At 44.8% G+C, this 25,030-nt stretch overlaps 1 protein-coding gene across 5 annotated transcripts in view; it reads right to left on the bottom strand.

Moving 5' to 3' along the window:
* LOC144499767 (microtubule-associated tumor suppressor candidate 2-like) overlaps positions 1 to 25,030 on the bottom strand; it is a 489,039-nt gene that overhangs the window by 103,460 nt on the left and 360,549 nt on the right. For all 5 annotated transcript variants that reach the window (XM_078222202.1, XM_078222205.1, XM_078222206.1 and 2 more), the window contains 2 exons: positions 22,559 to 22,717; positions 9,479 to 9,577 (listed from right to left, as the gene is read on the bottom strand). In XM_078222202.1, the coding sequence (XP_078078328.1) occupies positions 9,479 to 9,577; positions 22,559 to 22,717 (258 nt within the window). The remainder of the gene's footprint in view (positions 1 to 9,478; positions 9,578 to 22,558; positions 22,718 to 25,030) is intronic.

Genomic DNA, 25,030 nt, shown 5'->3' with positions numbered 1-25,030 from the left:
TTTTCATTCTATGGTTTCTGGAACTTTCTGTTCTTTAGCTTTTGGGACTTGCTTTCTGCCCCTTTATTGTCTGCCTGTACTGGCAGCTTCTGGAAAAAACCCTTGCTCCTGCTTCCAGACTGAACTTCAATGCTTCTGCTTTTCAGTGTGAGCCGCTTGTTGCTAAGCAACAGCTTAATTCTTTTTTAAAGCCTGTAATTGCTTTTACGTCGTAAACCCTGAAGTACAATACAGGCAAAGTTGAAACTAAAACAGACCTGTCGGTACTTTTGTTTAACATGAAGCTAAACTGAAGTTTTAGCCCTTTCCTAGCTCACAAAAACAGAAACACAGATTATTCTTACATTATACCTTTTGCCTAATACACACAGAAAAAATACAAATCACTTAAACTATCTCAATTTCCTAACATAAGCAAATAGTAGTTAATGTTCAGGGGAAGAATCATCAAATTATAGAACACTACAGTGCAGAAGGAGGCCATTCGGCCCATCGAGTCTGCACCGACCACAATCCCACCCAGGCCCTATCCCCATAACCTGATGCATTTACCCTAGCTAATCCCCCTGACACTAAGGGGCAATTTAGCATGGCCAATCCACCTAACCCGCACATTTTTGGACTGTGGGAGGAAACCGGGGTACCCGGAGGAAACCCACGCAGACACGGGGAGAACATGCAGACTCCGCACAGACAGTGACTCAAGGTGGGAATCAAACCCGGGTTCCTGGTGCTGTGAGGCAGCAATGCTAACTACTGTGCCACCGTGCTGCCCATCTGAGGGAGGAGGGGCTAGCATTACAATGATAGATTTAGCTGAGGAAAGATAGGAGGAGGCTTGAGTGGAGCATGCATTAATTGGGTCAGCTGTTTCTGTTTCCTATATCCTATTTAATCCCATCTGTAAAACTGAAAATGATTTGGCACAATTTGATGAAAGGCAATGGAGTTCTCCTGCTGTTCCTACCAACACCTTGAAAGCATATTAACTAGTTTATCATGTTGTGGTTTGTGTGATTTTGTCATGCTGAAGCTGACTCCTCACTAAATGTTTGACTACTTAACAACAGCCACTACAGCTTCAATCTCACTTATTGCTTGTGAACTATATTTGGTTGGCCAGAGGATATAAAAGGTATTATACAAATGCAAATCCTTTCTTTAATATGGTAAGTTACTGAAATCCTATCCAGAATCACAATGGGCGGAATCTTCCGGTCTTGCCAGCTGTGGGATCTGTGGCAGGTGGGGCACTTAGAATCATAGTCATAGAGTCACAGAGGTTTACAGCATGGAAACAGGCCCTTCGGCCCAACTTGTCCATGCTGCCCTTTTTTTTAAACCCCTAAGCTAATTCCAATTGCCCGCATTTGGCCCATATCCCTCTATACCCATCTTATCCATGCAACTATCTAAATGCTTTTTAAAAGACAAAATTGTACCCGCCTCTACTACTACCTCTGGCAGCTTGTTCCAGACACTTGCCACCCTCTGTATGAAAAAATTGCCCCTCTGGACACTTTTGTATCTCTCCCCTCTCACCTTAAACCTATGCCCTCTAGATTTAGACTTCCCTACCTTTGGGAAAAGATATTTCTAGATATTTCCAGATAGATCTACCTTATCTATGCACCTCATTATTTTATGGACCCCTGTAAGGTCACCCCTCAGCCTCCTACGCTCCAGAGAAAAAAGTCCCAGTCTATCCAGCCTCTCCTTATAATTCAAACCATCAAGTCCCGGTAGCATCCTAGTAAATCTTTTCTGCACTCTTTCTAGTTTAATAATATCCTTTCTATAATAGGGTGACCAGAACTGCACACAGTATTCCAAGTGTGGCCGTACCAATGTCTTGTACAACTTCAACAAGGTGTCCCAACTCCTATATTCAATGTTTTGACCGATGAAACCAAGCATGCTGAATGCCTTCTTCACCACTCTGTCCACCTGTGACTCCACTTTCAAGGAGCTATGAACATGTACCCCTAGATCTCTTTGTTTTGTAACTCTACCATTAACTGAGTAAGTCCTGCCCTGGTTCAATCTACCAAAATGCATCACCTCGCATTTGTCTAAATTAAACTCCATCTGCCATTTGTCAGCCCACTGACCCAGTTGATCAAGATCCCGTTGCAATCGGAGATAACTTTCTTCACTGTCCACTATGCCACCAATGTAGGTGTCATCTGCAAACTTACTAACCATGCCTCCTATATTCTCATCCAAATCATTAATATAAATGACAAATAACAGTGGACCCAGCACTGATCCCTGAGGCACACCGCTGGTCACAGGCCTCCAGTTTGAAAAACAACCCTCTACAACCACCCTCTGGCTTCTGTCAAGAAGCCAATTTTATATCCAACTTAATACGTTTCCCGATGGCAAGATGCACTGTTTGTATCTTTCTCCCCTGACTTTCAAGATGGTCTAAAGGGGAGATCGAACTTTCTGATGAACAATATCAGGAACCCAATTAGCATGTATTAGCATTATATGCATGCTCATTAAAAGGCCCCGTTGCCGGAATTAAGTTCAGCTTCCAAATTACTTTCCCTGCCATGGAGAATTTAGAATGTTTATTTTTACGCCTGTAAGTGGCATGCACCTGTGAGCTTCACCTCCTCCATGACGTCAAGCTCTATAGATACTGTGTCGCCTTTTTGGGGACTTCACATAACCTCATTCATATCAGCTGCTGATAGAAACATAGAAAATAGCTGTACGAGTAGGCCATTCCGCCCTTTGAGCCTACTCCACCATTCAATATGATCATGGTTGATCATGCACTTTCAGTATCCCACTCCCGCTTTCTCTCCATACCCCTTGATCCCTTTAGCCGCAAGGGCCACGTCCAGTTCCCTCTTGAACATGTCTAATGAACTGGCCCCAATAGTTTTCTGTGGTACAGAACTCCACAGGTTCACAATTCTCTGAGTGAAGAAGTTCTTCCTCATCTCAGTTCTGAATGGCTTACCCCTTAGTCTTAGACTGTGACCCCTAGTTCTGGACTTCCCCAACATTGGGAACATTCTTCCCGATAGCTTTTGCTATCAGTAGCTGTACCAATGCTGGATATGGGAAGCAGACCAAGCAGGGAAGGGTGGGTGGTAAAGCATGTCTGGGGAGTGGGAAAGAGAATGTCTTAGAGGGCAGGGTTTCTGGTGTCAACTGTGGACTCTTGGGAGGTGAACCCGGGGTACTGGTGATAAGATGGAATAGTCACAGTCAGAGGGGCAGTGGGATGTGGTCGGGTGAAAGGCCCAAGGTGAGAGTTGGTAGGTAATAATCTCATGGAGGTAGGGTAGACAGGTGACTCAAATAATGGGAGGAGGAAGAGTTAGGGTGGGCATGGGACAATAACAGGTGTTGGCTCTGAGGGGAAGGAAGGTATGTGGAGGTGGATTGTGATTGGGTCCAGGGTAACAAGCGGAGGTTCAACGGTGACAGAGGGGAGAGGAATGGTGATATTGGGTGGGTCAAGGGTAATGGGGCAAGTTAGTGGGTGACAGCAGTGGGTGGACCGAATCCAGAAGATGATGTGAACCATTTTTAAAATCTGAGCGTGACCACACAGTTAGTCAGTAAATGAGATCTCTCAAAGTGGGAGAAGATGTCTTTTCGAGTGGGTGGAGTTCAAAGTCAGCACGAGTAGCTGACTAAAAGGACTCCCTAAACATTATGAGACAATTGGATGTCAACCATGCTCAGTTGTGTTTTCCTCTCCATAGTGAGATGGCGGTGAGGGGGGGCGGGGGGGGGGGGGGGGGGGGGGGTGCGGGGGCAGTGGGGCTGGAATTCCCAGGTCCCTGAGGGGAGAGCTCACCAAGTCTGAAGGGGCCTTCTGATTGAGGTGACCCTCCTCCCAACTTTCCCACCTTCGTCATCGGGCACCCATCAACTTTAAGAGTCATTTCAGGGCCTTAATAGGGGCAAGGGTGGGCTGCCCCCACCCCCTCCTCACCCCGAGGCCCTGCTCATCCCACTGGAAAATCAGGTCTGGATCAGGCAGGGTCCTGGAGGGAATCCCGTCCATGCTATTTTACGCTCTTCTCTCCCAGAATCTACCGGGTTGTGAGTGGAAAATTCTAGCCCCTATGGCAGTTCTCTAATGGGATGCACTAACCAGGAAAGTTAATTGTGGAACTTTCCACAGTTTCTCATTTCCTTGCCTCCAAATCTGATCCTCTCTCTCTTTCCAAGCAATCTGTCAAAATGTCACTCGCATTATGGTGCAAAACTATGCAGATGATCACAATCGATCCTAAACTTCCTTACGTAACATTAGAAACACGTCAGAAGATGAATGTACTCTGTGAGCACAAGAGGAGAAATTAAGAATAGTACCAGCGCAGCACTTGTAATCTGAAACTAAATCAGGGTTATCTAAGTTTCAGCTACAATTGCAATAACACCAATATATCTATTTAGAATGATTTTTTGTATTTTCTATTATGAAGTAGAATTCTTTTAGGTGCACCTCTGTGAAAGGTCATGTTGAACTGCCTCCCACATAGTTTGTCAAAACATAACAGTCTAAATATGGATGCAGCATAGTACAAGCTTCACAGAGCAACGTGACTTCATCCTTGGCACAAGAACATTAGATAATAGTTTTAATTTCAATACAACACAGGCAAAGAATTCAAAACATTCATTGTTGACCATGAACGTGCCAATTCTTTGAATTAGCAGCCTTTTGTTTTTACAGAACTGCAAAGGGAAATTGGTATGCTCAATTATCAAATTCCTGGTGCGAAATATAACTTGTCAATTTACAGCAATCTTCTCGGTCATACATTGAATGTAATTGTCTGATACGGTTCTCACATTTAACAGCAGGCACCATAAAGAGTAATCCTGCTGAATGTATTTTGAAAATCATTTTCTTTCATTATCATTAAATCACACACCTTGAAGCTGTGCATTCCACTCAGAATTTTAGTTTGCATCGTATCAGCTAAGTCACATTGAAAGCTTTTTGAAAGATGCAGAGGAGAAAAACACATTCAATGAGCAAGAAGAAGTGGTCAAGAAAGTTATTGTTGTTGGCATTTCATATGAGACATGTCTTAAGAATTCACTGTGTCATTGAGTAAGCCATGATGTGGAGATGCCGGCGTTGGACTGGGGTGAACACAGTAAGAAGTCTCACAACACCAGGTTAAAGTCCAACAGGTTTATTTGGTAGCAAATACCATAAGCTTTTGGAGCGCTGCTCCTTTGTCAGATGGAGTGGAAATGTCCTCTCAAACAGTGCACAGACACAGAAATCAAGTTACAGAATACTGATTAGAATGCGAATCCCTACAACCAGCCAGGTCTTAAAGGTACAGACAATGTGGGTGGAGGGAGCATTAAACACAGGTTAAAGAGATGTGTATTGTCTCCAGACAGAACAGCTAGTGAGATTCTGCAAGTCCAGGGGGCAAGCTGTGGGGGTTACTGATAATGTGACATAAATCCAACATCCCGGTTTAGGCCGTCCTCATGTGTGCGGAACTTGGCTATCAGTTTCTGCTCAGCGACTCTGCGCTGTCGTGTGTCGTGAAGGCCGCCTTGGAGAACGCTTACCTGAAGATCCAAGGCGAGCACTTCAGCAGTCACGGGCATTCAGGCGGGGGGGGGGAGGGGGGGGGGGGGTGGTGGTGGGGGGAGCGAAAGTGATGGGGGTATTTTTAAGGGCGGTGAGGGGGATTTGCGAGGGTCCTGGGGTTGAACATGGCACTGGCTTTTATGGTGGATCAAAGATCTGCCTGTTAGGCTATGTTCACTATTAGAAAAAATTCCAGGATTTGAAGGGGCCATGCAGCTGAAAACTTTCATTTCAAGCTACGTGGCAGCCATTGCTGCCTCACAGTTTGTGACCCCAGAATCTCATCCCACGATAACCAGTTTGGGAATCCCTGCAGCATACACACCCTGTTCCCATCCTATTTCATCTGATCCCAGCAGCATTCTACCTATTCCTTTCTCCCACATGTACATATCTGGCTTCACCAAGTAGACGTCCCTCTAGGGGCGGCATGGTGATACAGTGGTCAACACTGCAGCCACACAGTGCCAGGTCCTGGGTTCAATTCCGGCTGCGGGGGACTGTCTGTGTGGAGTTTGCACATTCTCCTTGTGTCTGCTTGTGTTTCCTCTAGGTGTTTCCAGTCCAAAGATGGTTATGTGGATTGGTCATGCTAAATTGCCCCTTAGTGTCCAAAGATGTGGGGTTACAGGGATAGAGCAGAGGAGAGGACCTGGTTAAGAGGGGAGGCAATGGCCTAATGGTATTATCACTAGACTATTGATCCAGAAATTCAGCTAATGTTCTGGGGACCCGGGTTCAAATCCCACTACAACAGATGGTGGAATTTGAATTCAATAAAAAATATCTGGAATTAAGAGTCTACTGATGACCCTGAAACCATTGTCGATTGTCGCAAAAACCCATCTGGTTCACTAATGTCCTTTAGGAAAGGAAATCTGCCATCCTTACCTGGTCTGGTCTACATGCGATTCCAGAGCCACAGCAATATGGTTGACTCTCAACTAGCCCTCAAGGGCAACTAAGGATATGCAATAAATTCTGGCCAGCCAGTGATGCCCATGTCCCACTAATGAATGAAAAAAATACTCTGACAGAGAGTCAGTGCAAACTTGATGGGCTGGCTGAATGGTCTCCTTCTGCACTGTTGGGATTATATTCTATTCTATGAAACTTTCAGTATATCTGCTATTCACCCCAGCTGTGGTACTGTGTTCCACATTCTAACCACTTGGTGGGTGAGCAAGTTTCTTTTGAATTTACTATTGGATTCACGTTCCCCAGGTGTGGTCCAACTAAGTGCATGATTTTGGGCTTTGGTTCGGGACCAAGCTGTCAGAGTCAAATGAGGGTCTTGACCTCACACTTCATTGCTAGTATGCAGCAGTGACTTTCCCTGGATTCGCCAATTATTGAAGATGCGGGTGGAGGGGGGTGGATGGCTCTTGAAGCTGGATAGCCAATAGGAGCGTGGACGAAGCTGCAGCCGGCCATTGCAGGAAGGGTTGAGAAAAGGGGCCCGACCTTGAGGGACCCCCTCAGGGGGGAATTGTCACTGCTGGAGGGGGTGGTGCTGGAGATCGTGGCATTCTGGGACGGGGGTGGGGTGTCAGGGCTGGCCCGGGAGTGGTCATGGGGGCCGTGATCAGACTGTGGGGGGGCAGGGGGTTGGAGGGGCAGCAGTGCAGGGGGCCCAGGCTGGCCAGCTGACAGACCCGGGGCCACTGCGCATGCGCAGAGTTGCAGAACTGTCAGACTCTGGCGTGAATAGGCCCCGCCCCCCCCCGAGCTTTTAATGATATTCATAATTGTGACTTTCTGCATTGCACAGAGTCTTGGAGATACAAGTCTGAACTCCCACTGAAAAAACAATCGTGAATTATACCAGTTTTCCCACGAATTCAGCACTTAGAACTTTTTGGGAGAATCAGGCCCGTTGTCTTTCCCTGCTTGTGCTTTTGTCAAGAAATTGGACAGATAACCTGCGCCTGGCTCTCTTCCAATGTAACTCTTGAGTTGATTGGTAGATGGTCTTCAGCAACAATACTTCTACTTATTCTCCCTATTTCTTGTCGGGTGATCAAACGAAAGATACAAAGAGTGCCCCATCTAATTTGGAATAGATGCTCCTGATGTCATTGTGCTTTGAGCAGATGACACAAGCAGGTTTAACAGAACAAAACAGTCCAACTGGAGTTTTACTAATTTATCATTGGATGATGAAATCAATTTTATGGCAAAATGATATTTGTTGAGTTGTATTAATCAGGAGGCTTGTTCTATTGTGTAGCTGGCTAATGTGGAAAGCTTGTAATATTGAGAACAATGTACCCATTTGGCAGGATTTTATAGCCTCACTCAGACCGAGACCGTAAAATCCCGCCCGAGGTCAACGGATCTTTCCATGGTCCACCCCTTGCCCGGTCTGATTCCCGTGGTGGGTGGGACAGTAAAGTTCCAGCCATTGTGTCAGCAGTGGCAAAATTGATAGCAACATTGCCTCTAAATGCCTCTGGGTAGCACAGTGGTCAGCACTGCTGCCTCACAGCGCCAAGGACTTGGGTTCAATTCCGGCCTTGGGTGACTGTGTAGAGTTTGCACGTTCTCCCTGTGTCTGCATGGATTTCATCTGGGTGCTCCAGTTTCATCCCACAGTCCAAAGATATGCAGGTTAGGTGGATTGGCCAGACTAAATTGTCCCTTAGTGTCAGGGGGACTTGTAGGGTAAATATGTGGGGTTATGGGGATAGGGCCTGGGTGGGATTGTTGTCGGTGCAGGCTCGATGGGCCAAACGGCCTCCTTTTGAACCGTAGGGGTTCTATAATTCCAACTCACAAGGTTCTGGGTTCAAGTCCCACTGCAGGGCTTGAGTACAAAAATCAATGCTGATGTCAGCACTGAGGGCGTGCTGCACTGTTGTAGGTGCAGTCTTTTGGGTGAAGTGTTGGGTGACTGTCTACTAGAGTGGATGTAAAATATCCCGTGTACTATTTGAAGGAAGAGCAGGGAAGTTATCAAGGTACCCTGGCTAATATTTATTCCTAAACCAACATCACACAAAAACAGATTACCTGCTCATTATCACATTGCTGTTTGTGGGAGTTAATTGTGCACATACTGGCTGCTATATTTTCTACTTTACACCGATGGCTATACTTCAAAAGATATCTCATTGGCTGTATGAGATAGCCACAGTTATATCAATATAAGTCTTTCTTTTCAGTGGTTCTTTGGCGAGATGTAATGACCGAGTTGCTTCAGCCTCCCCTGTCGAGAATTCATGACCCTGAATAAGGTGGCAAAAACGCTGGCACACAAAACAGATCACCCACGTATCTGCCACTATTTCTAATGATCAGGATGAGCTCCCTTTCCCTAGTGAGCTCCACATTTACTTGGAGGCAGCCCAAGTAATTGGCAGAGTATTCAGTGGATGTTGTAACCTGAGAGCCACCAGAATGCCTCTGATTTCCCCATAGTGGGAAGCCATGAGATGAGAAGTGTAATTGAAGATCAGCTGGGAGAGAATCACATGTTTGAAATGATATGTATTTTAATGAGATACGAGATGTATCAGAGTGGAAAGACATCACAGTGCCAGTAACATAGATAATTAGACAGCTGTTGGGGCATTAAAATGTAAATTTAATGAACAGACAAATATAAACTTGCAGATTTACATGAGACTTAGTGATTGTGTTTAATTCACCTATGCTTGCAATGAGTAATTTGCTTGACTATAAAATGTGAGGAAACTAAATTACTGTACCTGTTAGGCATGTGCCTATGTTAACAATGTTTTAGTTTTTACAACTAAACATTTTGTATCTGGAAAAAGAGTTATGTTGAACACAAGTGCTGAACATGTCCCACATGTCTGCTGCATTCACTGTTACGTTTTAATATTCCAGTAATATGCTGAAACATAAACATACACATACCTGGTGGGTGAAGTTTGCTTGCAGGCGTAACATGTCTTTTGGGCGATGAAGTCACAGGTTTTGGACTGTCATGATCTTTTTGTGCTTCCTTCTTCATTGCTGTTTCAGGAGTTTGAACAATTAAATTATTAGACAGTGTCTCTTTTCTCATTGTGTTACACAGGGCATATTTGTAACTCAAACCAGTCATAAGCAAAACTCTTTTTATAAGCCAATGCCACTTTTTTTTCTCACAGGGTGCTTGGCAGTATTTTTAAAGGGATTCGCAAAGGGTTGCAAGACAATAAGCCACACACACTGAACAATTATCCTGCTTGAAGGTGAGAAACCTCTGGAAGTCTTTAAAGCCTCACAGCAATGTTTTCAGTAGTTTCAAAGATTGAATTTGTAGTGCAATTTTGTTTTAAAGTTTATTAGTGTCACAAGTAGGCTTACATTAACACTGCAATGCTGTGAAAATCCCCTAGTCACCACAATCCAGCGCCTGTTCGGGTACACTGAGGGAGAATTTACATGGCCAATGCACCAAACCAGCACGTCTTTTGGACTATGGGAAGGAAACACACGCAGGTATGGAGAGAGCATGCAAACTCCACACAGACAGTGACCCAAGCTGGGAATCGAACCTGGGTCCCTGGCGCTGTGAGGCAGCAGTGCTAACCACCGTGCCACCGTGAAATTATTTCAAATGATGTTCTCAGGGAAATGATGATGATGAACCTCCAATACTGTATTTGTATGCAAATGTCATCATTTTGTAAGCTTACACAATCAGGTTTATTTTTCTCCATCTCTATTTAAAACTTTGAAGCATTATTTCCAGTTTGCAGGATGGGTGATCTCAACCATTGGCCAAGCTGTATGTTTGGCCAGTTCTGCTCCATTACAAGCTATCAAATAGATAATGTTATCATCATAGTCTTATCATTCGCAAAATAGAGCAATCCAAACACAGTAAAAGACAGCCACAGGATTCAAATATCCAATCTTCTGCTAAGGTGGAATGTATTTTGGCACTTTGCCAAGCCAGATTCACAGAGTAATGTCAAAAATAGAAAATTTTAAATGTGAAATGAATATATCCTGATATAATTCACATATTGCATTACATAGAACTAAAGATCAAAAATATTTCTGCTTTTGTTCCTTTTGAAAGAAACATATTTGAGAGACAGTCAATATCAAGAAATCAATTAAATAAACCTACAATGCTTTGAAGAAAATCAGTAATCACAATAGATTAAAATAACAATTTTGGGTACTGCTGTTTACTTCTATGATCCCCAAGTTAGATGCCAGAAAATTAAACTAAACTAAACAACTCAGACAGCTATTGATTAGTACAATTTACATCTCAGTCCCAGATGTGAGGAACTTGATCAAACTTTAAGGTCGATGTGTTACTTTCTGTGGACTTGACTGAAGTTCTCTTAATGAGTTGATGGGCTTGTAGCTGTGGTAGCAGAAGAGGGAGTTCCTTACTGGAGGATTGGAAGTACTGACATCCAGCTTAATCCTCGAATGATCTTGGTCAGCCACATTAGACATAATGGAGGGAGTTGTAACCCCAGAAAAGGGGTAGATTTGGCTCAGGTGGGGAGGATAGAAGTATTAAAGGTTGACTCCTGATTCCTGATCTCCCTTCAGTCCATACACTTCTGGTTTTTAAAACAGAGTGGGATGGGTTTGTGTCACAGAATCATAGAAAATAGGAGCAGGAGTAGAGGCCATTTGGCTCTTCAAGCCTGCTCTGCCATGTTTTGGCCTCAATTACTTTCTATGGTAGTGAATTCCACAGGCTCCCCACTCTCTGGGTGAAGAAATTTCTCCTCATCTCAGACCTAAAAGGTTTACCCCATTTCCAAAGGTGAGGTCTGGATCTCCTCACCTTTGGGAACATCCTTCCTGCATCTACCCTCTCAAGTCTGGTTGAAATTTTATAGGTTTCTATGAGATCCCCCTCATAATTCTAAACTTGACTGAATACAAATCCTAACCGACTCAATCTCTCCACACACCAGTGTGGCCATCTTAGGAATCAGTCTGGTAAATCATCGCTGCACTTCTTCTATAGCAAGAACATCCTTCCTCAGATAATGAGTCCAAAACTGCACACAATATTCCAAGTGTGGCCTCACCAAGGCCCTGTATAATTGCAGCAATACATCCCTATTCGTGTACTCTAATCCTCGTGCTATGAAGGCCAACATACCAGGCCCGATTTTACCATCGGGCACAAAAACTTGGTAAAGTCAGGCGTGAGGCGAGTAGCGCGATCCGCGCCTGCCTCCGCGCCAGTGCCCTCTTTACCAAGGCCCGAAAATGGCTGCGATCGGGACCATGCCCAAAACAGGCACGACGGCCATTTAAATGCATTTGCATGCATTTAAATTGACTTAATGGGCTGCACCCCCAACCTTACCGGCACTTCCGCCTTTACCACCGCATTCGCCTATCCAGAATCGGCGCGAAACAGACTTGCTCCACAAAAATCCGATTCGTGCACTCCAGTTAGTGTGAAGGTAAGTGCCGAGTGTAGAATGGCACTCTGCTTGAGATCAGGGTGGTGGTGGTGGTGGTGGTGGTGGGGGGGGGGGGGGGCGGGGGGGGTCCGATGGCTCTCTGCTTGAGAGGTGGGGGGGGGGGGGGTTCCCCTGCCACCCTGTGATCAGTGAGAGGGAAGCGGAGGTCCCCTGCCTCTCTGCCTATGATCAGTGAGGGGGAAGGGGGGGTTCGCTGCCACTCTGCCTGAGATCAGTGGGAGGGGGAAGGGGGGAAGGGGCCCGCCATCTGAGTGATGGAGAGGGTGGGGGGATAAGAGGGTCAGTAATGTTGTGGGGGTGGGGCAATGTCTGTGGGGGCCAGGGTGAGGCATTATCCGGCCCGGGAGGGATGTTTCAGGGGAGCCGCATTCTATTTTTTTTTCTGCGCATGCGCAGTTGGAGACGCCGATCGGAGCTGCAGGATTTCGGGTGTGTTAAGCCCCGCCCACAGGCTTCTGCAGCACGATTCGGAATTGCTGATATTTTTTCAGGCAGAGTGCGTATGGAGGCACCTGAGAACGGGTCTAAAAGTCGGACCTGAAACACTCCCAGTTTCAAGCCCGCCCAGCACTTAGAATCAAAATGGTAAACTAGGGCCCACCATTTGCCCTCTTTACCGATTGTTGCAACTGCATACTTACCTACACCGTCTGGTATACGAGGGCACCCAGGTCTTGTTGCACATTCTGCTCTCTTAATTTATAGCCATCCAGATAATAATCTGCCTTCCTGTTTTTCCGACCAAAGTGGATAACCTCACATTTATCCACGTTATACTGCATCTGCCATGCATTTGCCCACTCACTCAGTTGGCCAAATCACACTGAAGGATCTCTGCATCCTTTCCAAAGCTAACCCTCCGACCCAGCCTTGTGTCATCTGCAAATTTGGAGATATTACATTTAGTTCCCTCATTTAAATCATTAATATATATTGTAAATATCTGGGATCCTGAGGACCTCACCATGCCATTCGGAAAAAGACCATTTATTCTTCCTCAGATAAGGAGACCAAAACTGTACACATTATTTATTCTTATTCTTTTCTTCCTGTCTGCCAACCAGTTTTCTATCCATCTCAATATACTAGTGCCTATCCCACATGCTTTCATTTTACATGCTAATCTTTTATGTGTGACTTTGTCGAAAGCCTTCAGAAAGTCCAAATAAACCACATCTACTGGTTCTCCTCATCAAGTCTATTAAATACATCCTCAAAGAATGCCAGTAGATTTGTCAAGCATAATTTCCCTTTTGTAAATCCATGCTAACTCTGTCCAAACCTGCCATTGTTTTCCAAGTGCTCTGCTATTAAATCTTTTATAATGGACTCTAGCATTTTCCCCACTACCCAATGTCAGGCAGACTGGTCTATAATTTCCAGTTTTCTTTTTACCTCCTTTTTTAAATAGAGGGGTTACATTAGCTACCCTCCAATTGGTAGGAACTGTTCCAAAATCTATAGAATCTTGGAAGGTGACCACCAATGCATCCACTATTTTTTGGGCCACTTCCTGAAGTACTCTGGGATATAAATTATCAGGCCCTAGGGATTTATTGGCCTTCAATCCCACCAATTTCCCTAACACAATTTCCCTACTAATACTGATTTCCTTTAGTTCCACCCTCTCACTAAACACCGAGTTCTCCAACATTTCTGGTACGTTATTTGTGTCCTCCTTTGTGAAAACAAAACCAAAGTATGTATTCAGTTGGTCAGCCATTTCTTTGTTCCCCATTATAAATGCTCCTGTTTCTGACTGTAAGGGACCTACATTTGTCTTCACTGATCTATTTTTCTTCACATTCCTGTCGGGGGCAGCAAACCCTCTCCGAGGAGGCTGGTTGACACTTCAGATACTATAGTGAGGCTGAGGGCCTCATTTTTATTCACTGCTTGAAATGTGACTTTGTCCAAGAAGATTTCCCAGGCCTTGGGAAACCCAACAGCTAAACTGAGGCAAAGGACAGCTGGACCAGGAGGTAAATGCCTTTCCAATGACTTGCTGAATCCAGCATGCCTGGTCAACTCCTTATGATGTGGCGATGCAACCTCTGCAAGACGTGCCGGATCATCAACACGGATGCCATCATCTCACGTGAGAACACCATCTACCAGGTACACGGTACCTACTCTTGCAACTCGGCCAACGTTGTCTACCTGATACGCTGCAAGAAAGGATGTCCCGAGGCATGGTACATTGGGGAAATCATGCAGACGCTACGACAACGGATGAATGAACACCGCTCGACAATCACCAGGCAAGACTGTTCTCTTCCTGTGGGGGAGCACTTCAGCAGTCACGGGCATTCAGCCTTGGGTCTTCAGGTAAGCGTTCTCCAAGGCGGCCTTCACGACACATGACAGCGCAGAGTCACTGAGCAGAAACTGATAGCCAAGTTCCGCACACATGAGGACGGCCTAAACCGGGATGTTGGTTTTATGTCACATTATCAGTAACCCCCACAGCTTGCCTCCTGGACTTGCGCAATCTCACAAGCTATACTGTCTGGAGACAATACACATCTCTTTAACCTGTGTTGAATGCTCCCTCCACCCACATTGTCTGTACATTTAAGACCTGGCTGGCTGTAGAGATTTGCATTCTAATCAGTATTCTGTAATTTGATTTCTGTGTCTGTGCCCTGTTTGAGAACAGAGACCACTCCATCTGACGAAGGAGCATTGCTCCGAAAGCTTATGGTATTTGCTACCAAATAAACCTGTTGGACTTTAACCTGGTGTTGTGAGACTTCTTACTGTGCAACTCCTTATGGTCAGACACCCCCTCCCTGGCCTGTCTGACCTCTTCTTGCGGGTCTCGAAAGTCCCATCCTTGTGGGCACTTTCTCCCAAGGAAGACAGGCCAAGCCAGGAGTTTTTCTGACTCCCGAGACCCACCTCGAGGATGAAATTCCAGGCCTAAGTTAGAATGAGTACTTTTAAAAAGTGCACTTAATTCCACAATTTCCCATGCAGACACATTTCTGATATCAGCTGCACTATTCCAGAGAGTACTGAATAGGCACTTCACCACTCTGCCACAAGAAATGTAAGTTTGAGTGAAGGTCAGCTCTCGAGTGTCAATCTAGGCCTCATACCAGCAAGCTTATCATGGGTGCCTGGAACTAAATCACTCTGTCGCCTGCTAGGTCAAACACAGGGAAATCTAGTTAGAGCCAATTAATCTGAATTGTGATGAAAGCTAGTGTCCAAATAGATATTTGCACTTGGAATATTATGTAAATTGTATCAAAGTTCCTTGCCACAAATTTAATGGAGGCATTAGAAGATTCAAAATAATTATATTACTGCCTCTAATACAATAGCAAAGTGCAATTTCCTAACTTTAATTATATATGGCCAGAAGCACTGATTTCCATTAATCTATGTGATGTGCACTGCTAGTTCATATCGGTTTGATTATAAAGGATTGTTGCACCAACATTTAGTATAAGCACAAAGTAATATTTGTAAAAGTGGATTCTCATTCATTTGCATGGTAATTGAACCAACACATAGCAACCTTTTCCTATAAAATTAAACTGCGTAACAGTTCACTATAAACCTGGATCCTAACACTCTCTGCAATTGCGTGGCTGTGGAAATTGCCATGGAATTTAGTGGCCACTGGAGAATTTCTCTCCAGCGCTTATTTTCTTTTATTTTCCTTTTGTCGTTCTGTTCACTGTCAATATATTGGAACCAAAGCTGAAAGCACCAATATCAATGCTTTATATTCTGAATACAAACACTGAGAATCTGACACCATTTATAATCTCCACTGCAGTCTCCTACATCTCGTGCTTTCATATCTTATGTATTTTAACCTTTTTTAAAATGTGGTTAATATGGTTTTCGATGTTATTGTCAAGACATGGATTATTTTCCACCCTTAGTTCATGGAGAAGGCAGTGTTGGGTGGGCCTACTTTTAGTAGAGTTGCAGTCTTTGTGATGAAGGTGCTTCCGTAATGCTGATATGCAGAGAGTCTCAGGATTTTGACCCAGTGATGGTTAAGGAATAGTGATATCTTTCCAAATCAGGATGCCAAGTTGTGGCAGGGCAGGGTGGCACAGTGGCACACTGGTTAGCACTGCTGCCTCGCAGCGCCAGGGACCTGGGTTCAATTCCGGCCTTGGGTCACCGTGTGTGTGGAGTTTGCACATTCTCCCCGTGTCTGCATGGGTTTCTTCTGGGTGCTTCTGTTTCCTTCCATAGTCCAAAGATGTGCGGATTAGGTTGATTGGCCATGTTAAATTGACCCTAGTGTTAGGGGATTAGCAGGGTAAATATGTGGGGTTGTGGGAATAGGACCTGGGTGGCATTGTGGTCGGTGCAGACTCGATGGGCCGAATGGCACTGTGGGGATTCTATGAACCTTTAGATGGTACACACATACTGCAGCCATAGCACATCACTGTGGAAGGTGTGGGGGAGAGGTGTGGTGCCAAAAGTTTGCAGTGTATTATCATGTTGTACCTCCATTGAGGGAGGCTGTCGAGATATGGGAAATGTTGCACATGTTCCAGAGCCACCCCATCTACATGGATAGTGTGGGGATGCTCATCTGGCCTGGGGAAGATTGCTGAACGACCTTCATCTTGGCAATGTTTAAAGGTAGGCTAAACCTCTTATAGGAGATGTTGAAAAGGTCAAATGTCCTTTGCATGTCCTGTACAGTGAGCCATCATGCAAAATGAAGGTTATAAATGTCCATGGTGGTCAACTTTGTTTTTGCCAGAAGTGACCAAGGTTGAAAAGTTTCCTGTCCAGATGATACTGGATGCTGACACCAGGCGGTGGGTCATCTCGGATGAGCTGGATGATGATGATGGTCAGTAAATGATGAACAGGGTGGGGGTGATCACACAACCTTGTTTAACCCCAGTCCAGATGTGACAGGTGGCCTATAGACTACACCAGGCAATGTAATTTCAGTTATGTTGTTCTTTAGTTCTAGCCAAATAGATTCTGTCCTTGACCCCTCTGGGACATCCTCATCCTCCAATACAGCAATGCTCTCCCTAATCAATACCACTACCCACTCCCTTTCCTATATTTGCTGAACACCTCGCACCCAGGGATAGTCAGCACCCAGTCCTGCTCTTCTTTAAGCCAGGCCTCTGTTATCACCACAACATCATATTTCCACATGGCAATCTTTGTCTGTAACTCATCAAGCCTACTTTATCACACTCCATTCATTCACATTCATGCAGAAAAACCCTAATTTAGACTTTATTACTTTCTCTCTTATTCTTATCTCATCTGTTTGCTTACAATTTCCTACCTGAGTGCCATCTACCTCTCACAGTATTCTTTGCACCTTGGTATTCCTCCCTGATATGATCTCCTGGTTCCCAGACCCCTGCCAAGTTAGTTTAAACCCTTCCCATTAGCACTAGTAAAATGTCCCAGAAGGAACCTCACTCAAATTAGGTGCAATCCATCCAGCCTGCACATGTCCCATCTGCCCCTGAGCCAGTCCCAATGCCCCATGGTGTGGGGTTACCACATATATAAATGTGCTGTTTACAATCTTCTCACCCTCATGGGTGCATCGCAATGACCCCAACTGCTGCTCAAATTCCAAACCCAGAGTTCAAGCTGCTGCAACTGGTGACACTTCCTGTATGAATGGACATCTAGAACACAGGAAGTCTCCTGGAGTTCCCACATAGCACTTGAGCCTTGCCATTCCCTTATTTGTTAGGTAATAACCTTGCTCCTGCTAATAATCCTTAACACTGCTAATAAAGTGGGTATAAAAGTAGAAAATGCTGAAAATGTTCAACAGGCCTGGCTGCGTCTATGGGGAGAGAAACAGAGTTAACGTTTCAAGTTCTGATGAAAGGTCACAAGGCTGAAACGTTAATTCTGTTTCTCTCCACAGATGCTGCCTGGCCTGCTGAATATTTCCAAAATCTTCTGCTTTTATTTCAGAGTTGTCTGTTGTAATGGTTATGCTAGGCGCATGAACAGAAGCAATGATACAAGTAGTCAGACCGATTTTGGAATACCTGTCAAAAGTGCCAGGATTTCAGAGCTCTTTCATGAGACCGCAAGAGAGGCCTGATTTTCCTGAGAAATAATATTGTGATAATCTTAAGGAAGTTGGCATGTCTGGCGTGGATATTGGATAAAGAGAGTATCGGACTCAGCTACAATACATTTCATGATCAAATAACCTGCTCGTGCTTTTGAAAGGAGGTGTCTTGATGAAACTACTTTAATTTGTAATGGAGTGGTAGGGTCTATAAGCTCCTATCCTTTGAAGTAAATCACAGAATTATGATGTTATCAGCAATAAAAAAATGAGTGCAGCATTTTCCCTAACCGTTGAGGTATCCCTTGATAACGTTAATAAACAAAGATAATGCTTGTGCAGCTATCTCTCTAATGTAAACAGATGTAAAAGCAATAGAGTAAATAATGAAGCAGCTAATTACATCCACTCGGCATGGACCATTGATTTAGCACTTCAAACAGCAATGCTTTTAACAATTCCTATAGAACTATTCGTTTTAATATGATTTCAGACAGTGCACTGGGACGAAGAGATGCATTTCACAGCAGACTTGGTAACATGAAACAAACATGAGATATGCATAATAATAAATGTTAGGGCAAATTAGAAATGTAAATCAACATGGGTATCAAAAAATTGTTTTGTTTCAGAGTCAGAGGTCCTAAGCTCCTTGGGGTGTCTTCCTACATTAATGGTGCCAGTCAGATGAAAGGTGTTCTAGTTTATTGGTGAAGGAATAGATATGTAAACTTAAAGATGTTGCAGAGCTAGGGGGAGGCAAGGCTGAGGAATAATTTGAAGAAGAGGATGAGAGTTTTGAATTTAATGTGCTTTGCCGACTGCAAGCTAATTTGGGGCTGGTATTGCCTAAGATGCTGAATGAACACCTAATACAGGACCAGATACGAGTTGCTGCATATTGAAGCTTTAGGAAGATGAAACACCAGGAAAGAGAACATTGGAATAGTTGAGTTTTATTATTATTTATAAAGTTTATTTATTTATTCATCACAGGTAGGCTTACATTAACACTGCAATGAAGCTACTGTGAAAATCCCCTAGTCCCCACACTCCGGCGACGCCTGTTCGGGTACATGGAGGGAAAATTTAGTACTGCCAAACCAGCACATCTTTCGGACTGTGGGAGGAAACCGGAGCACCCGGAGGAAACCCACATAGACACAGGGAGAACGTGCTGACTCCGCATAGATAATGACCCAAGCTGGGAATCGAACCCGTGGGCCCGGCGCTGTGAGGCAGCAGTGCTAACTACTGTGCCACCGTGCCACCCTGAAAGCATTGGATTCAGAAACATAAGTGTTGAGGTAGACATGGACATGGGCAATGTTGTGTGATGGAAATAGTCATCTTGATTTTTTAAAAATTCATTCAAGGGATGTGAGCATCGCTAGCTAGGCCAGCATTTATTACCCATCCTTAATTGTTCTTGAGAAGGTGGTGGCGAGCTGCCTTGTTGAACCGCTGCAGTCCATGTGGAGCAAGTACATTTTGCATGGACAGCCATTTTTGCTAGGGCACACTTGGTCAAATGTTGTCTTGTGGTCAAGGGCACTGGATTGGCAAAGGCTATGGGCCCTGAAAACATTCTGGCAGTAGTACTGAAGACTCCAGAACCGAACGCTGTTCCAGTACAGCAACAGTACTAGCATCACTCTCACCCTGAGTTCACCTCTTTTCTCCATGTGTAGACCAAGAATGGCCCTTGTGGAACCCAGAGTGAAAATCAGTGCACAGGTTAATGCTGAGTAAAGACCGTTTGTTAGCATTGTCAATGGCATCCTTCATCACTTTGCTAAGACTGAGAGAAGGCTGATGGTTTGCTGCTGCCTCGCTGATGGAAATAGCTGATGGAGTCCAAGTGTGAGAGGCTTTGGGGGGAGAGGATAAAAGGGGGTGTGATCTTGAGATGGTGCCTGATGGCTGCAGGGACCCCCAAAGGAGCACCCCCTCTCCCTCCCCCCATGCCAACCCGTATTACTTTGTCAACTTGTCAAACAGCAGCTTGCCTAGTAACACCTGTTGGGCTTCCCACATGGCATGGGTCCTCCCTTTGCTGTGATAAACTAACAGCCCGACGCATCCCCCGACCTTCTGTAAAATGGGAGACAGGTTGGAGGTGAGTAGGAAGGCCAAGGGCTACAATTTATGAGCCCCACCATTGAACACATTGATATTACCAAAAAACTTCTAAGGCTGGAATCCCCACCCCAGCCCTTGTTCACTACCCCCCGGACAATCGCCCCTCTATTTATCACTCCCTCAGCTGATCTCCCACCCATTCACGATGCCCACCACCCCAGCCAATCTTGCCCCCCATTCACCACCCTCATTGATGGCTGCCCCACGCTTTGCCTCCCCTTAGGTCCCACGCCTTCAAGCTCCACCACACCCCTTACCCTGCCCTACCCTTAGGCACCATCCCTCCCTTTAGGGCCCACCCCTTGGCACTGTGCGGTCTCCAATGGGCAGTGCGAGGGTGCCTGACAGGCAGTGCCAGGGTCCCAGGCTGGCAGTGCCGGCTTGGCACTGCCCCCTCTGCCCCCAACCATCTGGGGGGGCCTCAATGGCCTCCAGTTTCAGTGGCAAGGCCATCACGTCTGATCCACATTGTTGGGGGCCATATGTGAGGACCTCTACTGGTGAGGCCATTAAGGCATGAGCCCTGGGCTCACTAATGATATTTAAATTCAAATTTAAATATTCAAATCAGCCTCGTGCCCTTCCCGAGCGTGAAGTTGATTACGCTGGCAGAACAGGGTCGGTAAGACTGCGAGAGGTGAGAAATAAGGCACGAACCCGGTTTCCGCCTCCCTCGCGATCTTACCAGTTTGCTTTGCCAGTCGATCAGCATGACGAACTGATAAGATCGCCCCCATTGACTGGAGCTTGTAAAATCTAGTGCTATGATTCCATCGATATGTTGGGTGCAACTCTCCATTCTTTCTCGAAGCACGGTGGTAGGTGATTCCAGCGGTGCTTTTCCCGCTGGACAGAGTGACATGAACCTGCGCCCAGTTCCATGCGTGCAGCCTCATTATTTGTACATGAGCCGGCATCTCCCCAGTTTGCGAGCTGATTCATCCAGCCACCGTCAGCTAGCGGGTTCGAAGGTCTGGGAACCAGCACACTCACATCACTCACTCCTCCCACCAGTCTTCATGAGACCATGCAAGATATCTGGAACCCGGAGGCAAAAGGCTAGCAGCCTCAAGAAGATGTCTGTGCCCCAATTCAACCAGTCCTGAGTCCTGTGCAGATGGAGGTGCGGGGGAATCCCATAGGGGTTTGATCTGGATCTGTATAATAGTTATCCTGAAGTTAGAAGAGGTTTCAATTCTTCTAACATTTTCTGGGTAACTATTGCTGTATCCCTGTTGGAACCATTCAAAGTTTGTGATTTAAATCAGATATTTAGATGGTTCCCAGTGCAGGGCACTTGTTTGCACTTTTGGGCAATTGCCATGGAAACCTTACATGTAAAGTTCCGAGAGGGGTTCCCCTGTGCGTCTCCCCAAGTGGATACTGGGGAGCTCGGAAGTTACAGCCCGATATATCATTAGAATTTTATGAAAATTGGGTGAGCATGAAAACCACTTGATTAGCTAATAACTGGCTTAACTGTGCAATATTTGAATGGTTAGATAGCACCAGCTTCTGAATGGCATTTATAGAGGATTAAGTCATATATGCTCCAGGGCATTAACTCCAGCTTCACAGTTATGATTACTCACTTTCCTCCTGGGGTATAAGGAAAGCACTTTCAGACAATGAAATCTTCCGACACTCGAAGAAATTTGAGAAAGTCACTCTTGGCCTTTGTGTTGACTATAGATTATGACTGACAGTGAAGTCTCAGTCTTAAACACCTAGTGCTGTACAGAGATACCTCTCTCTCTCGAGTGTGGGGACTGAGATGTTTGCATTCTTTTTTATACACCAATATAGGAAATAACATTTGGGGAAAAATATTGATCACTGTGCTTATTTACTGAACATTTTCCCAACTTATGCACTTTCTGGTCATTTCATTGAATCATAGAATCTCTATAGTGCAGAAGGAGGCCATTCGGCCCATTGAGCCCGCACTGGTAACAATCCCACTCAGGCCTTAATCTCCTTAACCCCACATATCCCCCTGACACTAAGGGGCAATTTAGCATGACCAATCAACCTGACCTGCACATCTTGGGAGGAAACCGGAGCATCCAGAGGAAACCCACGCAGACACTGGGAGAATGTGCAAACTTCGCATAGACAATGACCCGGGGCCAGAATTGAATCCGGGTCCCTGGTGCTGTGAGGCAGCAATGCTAACCACTGTGCCACCGTGCCGCCCTGAATTTAATTAATTGAATATTTGGTGCTCAAAGCAATCTCTGGGAGACTACAATTCCATTAGGGTCTTTGTCAGGGCTGAAACGCTTCAGAACACAAACTGTATGTAGAAAGTTTTAGACATTTTATCTGAACTATGTTAATACTCACTGCCTGCCACGGTGGATTTAGGTGCGGGAAACAGACTCCAGTAATTTGTTGCTGTATTGCCCGGAGGCTGCAGTCCAATCTTTGCAGCCCTTTTGGAAACATCATTAACGGAGGTTCCTGTCTTCAAACTGATCTTCTCCTCACTTCCACTGTTGGAACCTGCAAAAATTCCACCATTGCTCTAATTATAATAACATTATAATTTCACAACAACTTAACATGAGCCCTATCATTCAATCAAAATGATACAGTTAGTTAAAGGTAAATTAATAAATAAAACATTAACAAATATAAGAGGTTCCGCATTTGAATTTTGAGAATCTAAATTCAAATGATTACGGTTCTTGAATTTGAAACCAAAAACAACCTTTCTTTTATCATTGCGTGCTAATATTCCCAGTTACATTTGCTTGTAAGCTACTGGGAATCTTTGATGATTTTCCTGGTTATATTCTATGCCCAGCTGCACAACATTAATTGATGCACATTCTGCAATACAGTCTCCAAAGTATTTGGTGGGCAAGGGTTTTTTTGTAACTAGGATGAAGTATATTGATCCCGCAACTCCATTTCCTCTGTGTACAGATCTTTAACTTGGTATTGGGCTTAATTTTAGCTTCAAAAAGTAAACTGAATTAATGGAGCAAGTTCCTGAAACAGATCAATGATGTAAAGGGAATATTAAACCATTCTTTGCGTTATGTTTCTTCCCACAATGAGGCACACACTTATATTCCTGGGCCCATGAAACCGGAACCAGAAATGTTAAACTGCGTATCACATTCTGGGATTTTGGTACCTGTAATTCAGAATGAAAGTCCACCAACATCTCTACTTTCTCAGGTGGCTAAAGAAATTCGGCATGTCCACTACGACTCTCATCAATTTTACAGGTGCACCATCCTTTCCAGATATATCATAGCTTGGTATGGCTCCTGCTCTGACCAAGACTGCAAGAAACTGCAAAGGGTTGTGAACGTAGCCCAGTCCATCATGCAAACCAACTTCCCATCCATTGACTTTGTCTACACTTCCTGCTGCTTTGGAAAAGCAGCCAGCATAATCAAGGACCCCACACACTCTGGACATACTCTCTTCCACCATCTTCCATCAGGAAAAAGATACAAAAGTCTGAGATCACGTACCAACTGACTCAAGAACAGCTTCTTCCTTGCTGCCATCAGATTTTTGAACCAACCATATATTAAGCTGATCTTTCCCTACACCCCATCTATGACTGTAACACTATATTCTGCACCCTCTTCTTTCCTTTTCCCCTATATACTCTATGAACGGTATGTTTTGTCTGTCTAGTGCGCAAGAAACAACACTGTATCCCAATACACGTGACAATAATAAATCAAATCAAAAGAATGACCCTCCCTCTATAACATAGGGCCCAAACTTCCAGGGCCCCTGTTCCACTAGCAGACATGCGGAGGAGGGGCACTCTTGGCATTGTGCTGGACATGCTGTTGATATTGACTCAAATCTTAAGGATAGGCAGGACAGCTCAGGGGCACCCGCCTGGAGTACCCAGCATAAAACATTGAACAACACAGTGCTGCTTTGACTGATGGAACCACAAGCTCTTAATGAGCTGAAGATGAATGGGAAAAATTATTTTTTTGTGCAGGGAACTGATTGGGTAACGTTCTGTTGCAACATATTTGAAGTCTTGGGGTTACTCCCAGTGGAACATATGCCTGTTCTCTGCAAGGTCCATGGAAGGAGTCACAGGGAGCCTGGAAAGATCTCCAGAAAGCTCACTATGGAATAGGAGGGGGTAGGTGGTTAAACCTAATTTAGGAAGGAACTTCATTGCAATGGAAACCGGCAGATCTAAATGCCACCCCAAATTGCTCCACATTCCTGAATTGCCCGAGCTGTGCCCTTTCCAATCCTAAGAATGTTAGGCCCTGTAGTGTTTAAATGTGTCTCAATTACAGGATTACAGTTGACGTTTACAAAAGTTCTCTCTGGTTCAGTGGGTAAAGGCAATAGAGTTTTTCCATCATAACTCCAGCAGACTGATGTTCTGTAATAACTTCTAGAATTATCCGCCAATATGTCTGCTCAAATATAGGTACATGTATTATAACAGCGTGTAAATGACAAAGAAATTATCAGTTGCTCTCACCCGAGCAACACTTGCCTCGAGGGAACATTTGTTCCTTCCTAGTTTTCAGAAAGCTATAACAATGTGGAGTTTCAACAATTAAAATGTCATCCGAGCCAGGGACATTTCAGGTGATTGACTGCATAAACAAAGACCCCTTGGAAAAAAAAGAAATGAGCATTTAAGATACTGGCTGCACAAGGTTGGTGTGATTCTCTCTAAGGCTGGCTGCGGCCATTCATCTCCCAACCCTCCAGCAGCCTCTCTGACAGAAACAAGAATCCAACTGGAAGCTCGCCAAAATAATTGCAAGTGACTGATCCAGGAAAAAAACTAGTCAGCTGGGATCAATG

The sequence above is a fragment of the Mustelus asterias genome, chromosome 10 (genome assembly GCF_964213995.1).
Source record: "Mustelus asterias chromosome 10, sMusAst1.hap1.1, whole genome shotgun sequence".
NCBI classification, from domain to species: domain Eukaryota; kingdom Metazoa; phylum Chordata; class Chondrichthyes; order Carcharhiniformes; family Triakidae; genus Mustelus; species Mustelus asterias.
The sequence above is the reverse complement of the archived record's forward strand: the minus strand, read 5'-3'. Positions and strand labels throughout refer to the sequence as shown.